Source organism: Merops nubicus, unplaced genomic scaffold (assembly GCF_000691845.1).
Source record: "Merops nubicus isolate BGI_N331 unplaced genomic scaffold, ASM69184v1 scaffold37145, whole genome shotgun sequence".
Taxonomy (NCBI): domain Eukaryota; kingdom Metazoa; phylum Chordata; class Aves; order Coraciiformes; family Meropidae; genus Merops; species Merops nubicus.
Window position 1 is genome coordinate 1 of NW_008610969.1, and position 3,875 is coordinate 3,875.

The window sequence follows — 3,875 nt, forward strand, 5'->3', positions numbered from 1 at the left end:
CCGCCGCCCGGCTCCGCCGAGCAGCACCAGGAGGAGGAGGAGGAGGATGGCAGGGACCAGGCGCCCGGCGAGCGGGCGGGACCCCAGGACCTGGGCGACGAGGTGGAGGACTTCAACGAGGCGCAGTTCCAGGCGGTGATGGCGGCCCCGGAGAGCGGCGAGGAGGCCGGAGACAGCGAGGAGGAGGAGGATGAGGAGGAGGTGCTCCAGCTGCAGCTGCCCGAGGACAGCGAGGAAGATGGACACGGTGAGGAAGAGGAGGACGGGGAGGAGGAACAGGGGCTTAATCTTTACATGGACCGCAGCGCAGAGGAGGATGGAGGGGAGGAGGAGGAGGAGGATGGAGAGAGTGAGGAGGAGGAGGAGGGAGACGATGGTGAAGATGAAGACGGGGACCTGTCCATGGAAAGCGACTTGGAGGACCGCCGTCAGGACACCAAGCTCCCCCATGAGCTCTCCTGGGGCAAACGCAAGCAGCTCTACTACGACACGGACTATGGGAGCAGCGCCCAGGCCAAGGGCAAGCGTAGCAAGCAGGAAGTCGATGCTGAGGAGGAGGAAGAGGAGCAGGAGGCTCAAGTGATCCAGAGGAGGTTGGTGCAGGACTTAGAGGAAGATGATTATGGGCTGGATGTGATTCAGGGCTATCTGGCCGAGCAACAGAAAACCCATGATAGCAAGGGGCGGAAGATTGACAAGGATTTGCAGGCTCTTTCTAAGAAGGAGCAGCTCAAACTACTGAAGCAGGAGTCCCCGGAGCTCCTGCAGCTCATTGAGGACTTTGAAATCAAGCTCATGGAGCTCAAGGACGAGCTGCACCCGCTGCTGCAAATGGTTAAAAACGGCACCATCCCACAAGGGAAGGGCAGCCGCTATCTGCAGACCAAATATCAGCTCTACCTGAATTACTGTGCCAATATCAGTTTCTATTTGGTTTTGAAGTCCAAGAGGATGCCGGTTCGCAGTCACCCCGTCATCGAGCGGCTGGTTGCTTACAGGACTATAATCAATGACCTAGCAGTTATAGATCAGAAGTTATCCTCACAAGTTCGGATGCTGTTGAAAAACTACTACAATAAGAAGGAAGATAAAATTCGGAGGGAGAAGAAGTTTGCGGTATTTCTCCCACTGGATGTCAAGAAAAACAAATTCAAACGTGCTCCCGCACTTGCTAATGGCCGGGCTCCTGCTGGTGAGCCATCAGATGAGTCAGACCTGGACGAAGAGGCTGCCCTGAAATACTACAAAATGATGGAGGAGAAGCTGAAGCTGAAGAGGAAGCAAAACGAAGACCAAGACACGGCTGAAGAAGCAGCGGTGTTGGAAGGAGCGGATCCGGATAAGAAGAGAGGTGTGACCTATCAGATGATCAAGAACAAGGGCCTGACGCCCAGGAGGAAGAAGATCGACCGCAACCCCCGGGTCAAGCACCGGGAGAAGTTCCGCCGGGCGAGGATCCGTCGGCGGGGGCAGGTGCGCGAGGTGCGCAGGGAGGTGCAGAGGTACGGCGGGGAGCACTCCGGCATCCGCGCCGGCGTCAAGAAGAGCAGGAAGCTGCAGTGAGGCTGCTCTGCCCCCGCTTCCCAGAGCTGCGAATCACGCTGCTGAATCCAATAAAATATTTTTTAAAGAATATTGTGGATTTTTTTTGTCCTTAACGAAAAGGGGTGGGGTGGTATTGGTTTTTGTGTTTCAGGAGCACAGGACCCTTTCCTCACCTGGCTGATGTATTCGGGTGCTTTCCTCTACTGTGATGCTGGCATCTTTCCACACTGCAGACAGGGGCTTTGAGAGGCTGCACGGGAGGTGTGGAGCAGGGAGGATGGGATGGGATGGGATGGGATGGGATAGGATAGGATGGAGGGACCTCCGGAGGGTGGCTTGAGAAGCAGTTCGTGCTGATGTCACTGACTTTTTACTGTCTTGTTCTGGTCCTCTCTTGGTCTGCATTGAGCTGCAGAATGAGATGTGTGGTTATGGTATTTTATCCAATGCTTCTAGTGAACTTCTTGTGCTCACATGTTTAAGAACTAAATACTTTTAGTCTCTCTTAAATCCTTTCAATTCTGCGACTAAGCAGAAAGCCATCACTGAAATCCCGTGTGGCCTGAGATAATGATTCCTTTCCTGAATTCAGTGATAAGCAAAGTGAGGGCTTCCCTGGATTTCGTAGCTATTTATCTGTGATAAATCCCTTAATGTCATTGATGATAAATATGTTAACTTTTATTTGCTAGTTTAGGTCTGTTACGGGTGTAATCGGTACAGGACAAACAGGTAAGACATTACACCTTCAGTTTGAAGGTAAACTTCCAAAAGGTTTCCATTCCTTCCCTGCCCTTTGGTGAAAAAGCCCCACATTGAAGTTCTTGCTGGGAGCCGGCTTTGAGTGCTCAGTTCCAGTTCAGGCTGTCGAGGAGAAATGAGTAATTTTTCTAAAGCTTTTAACAAACCAGGTCTCATTTGCAAAGACCTGCATTTGTGTCGGGTGGGTGCCTTTGTTTGTGTCCTGGTAGCATCTGCTGGGTCCCACCGTTTCCTGTGTGAAATCACTCAAGGGGAGTAACTGTCTTGTTAGTAAACGCGAATTCCTGTTAGGGAAGCATTGGTGTGTCTAGGTGCCTTGTTTTCATGGGGTCTTCTATTTGGGGATTTTTTTGGTGTGATAACCTGGGAGGAAGCCACAGTGCGAGTGTGTGTTCTTGAACCTGTGAGAGGCTTTCATTAAAAGATGCAGGTTTGAAGTAAGGAGGCCTTTTGTAGTCCCTGTGTCCAGGATCCATGGGATGTGGAGGGATCCATGGTAATTTTGGATGGGATTCTGGCCTAGTAGATTTGTAGCACAAAATAGTGAAATGCCAAGTTCTGCTGACTGTGATGGCCCTGTGCTTGTTTGCCCCCTGCTGCTTACAGGACAAACAGCAGTTAAATGCTGCATCATAAAAAATAAAATATTGCTGCACAGAAACCGGCTACAAAGCACTGGGGGTTGATCTGCTCTGGGAAATTGCCTGAGTCAGTGAAGCAGAAGTGATTCTTCCTTGCAGAGGTCACTAGACTTTTCTTCTTTGAGCACTGCTCTCTGGAGCCTCCTGGCCTCAGGTGGGGTCTGTAACCTGGGTAAAGATGCCCTTCAGCTCTTAACTCACCCGCCCTGCTGCAAGCAGCCAGCAGCAGTGGTAGCAGCATGCTCTTCCCAGTGAGGAATGCGTGGCTTTTGGTGCGTCCCAGCCTTACCAAGGAGGGAATGAGAGCTTGTCCTACAACTACACCTTTTATTAGCTTCTCGCTGGGATCACAATGGAGGCCGCTGCTGATGGTGCCAAGCCATGCTCCTGAGACTTTGCAAAGTGGTTGGCAAAAGGTACTGTGATGAAGGAGAACAAAAAAAGCACCCTAGCTGCTTTTTTTCCTGGGGAAGAATGGTGTTGTACAACAGGCAGAGTGTGGAAAATTTAAAATATCCAGCCGAGATGCCGACAGATCTTTGTCACAGCCCCTCACGCAGGCTTTGTGCAGAAACGAAGGGCTGGCCATCTCTCTACATCTGTCCCAGGGAAACTTCGCCCACTTCCAGCAGAGCAGTAAATAAGGGCAGTAATAAATAAGTGGGCTGTAGAGGGGTGCTCCCCAGGGCCGCGGGGCTGCAGGCTGAGGGGGCACGGTGCCGCGTCGCCAGCCCCGTTAATGCAGATGAAACACGGCATTGTGTTCACTTGGTTGGTTCAGAGGTGGGACGAGGCCATCAATAGTTCGTTCCCATATGGTTTCATGTCTGAGCGGCCACGGGAAGGCCGTGATTCCTAATGCCATGGGAGGGGGGGCGCTGTAATGTTGCGTTACAACGTGTCCCTCCCATGCTGTAGAGAGATGCT

General features: G+C 52.0%; 1 protein-coding gene across 1 annotated transcript; it reads left to right on the forward strand.

Moving 5' to 3' along the window:
* Positions 1-87: 87 nt before the first annotated feature.
* UTP3 (UTP3, small subunit (SSU) processome component, homolog (S. cerevisiae)) lies at positions 88-1,563 on the forward strand (the record flags this gene model as incomplete). Its single annotated transcript, XM_008941079.1, has 2 exons — positions 88-247; positions 347-1,563. Coding segments are annotated over 2 exons (1,377 nt in total), but the record flags the coding sequence as incomplete, so codon positions are not given.
* Between the last annotated feature and the right edge of the window lie 2,312 nt (positions 1,564-3,875).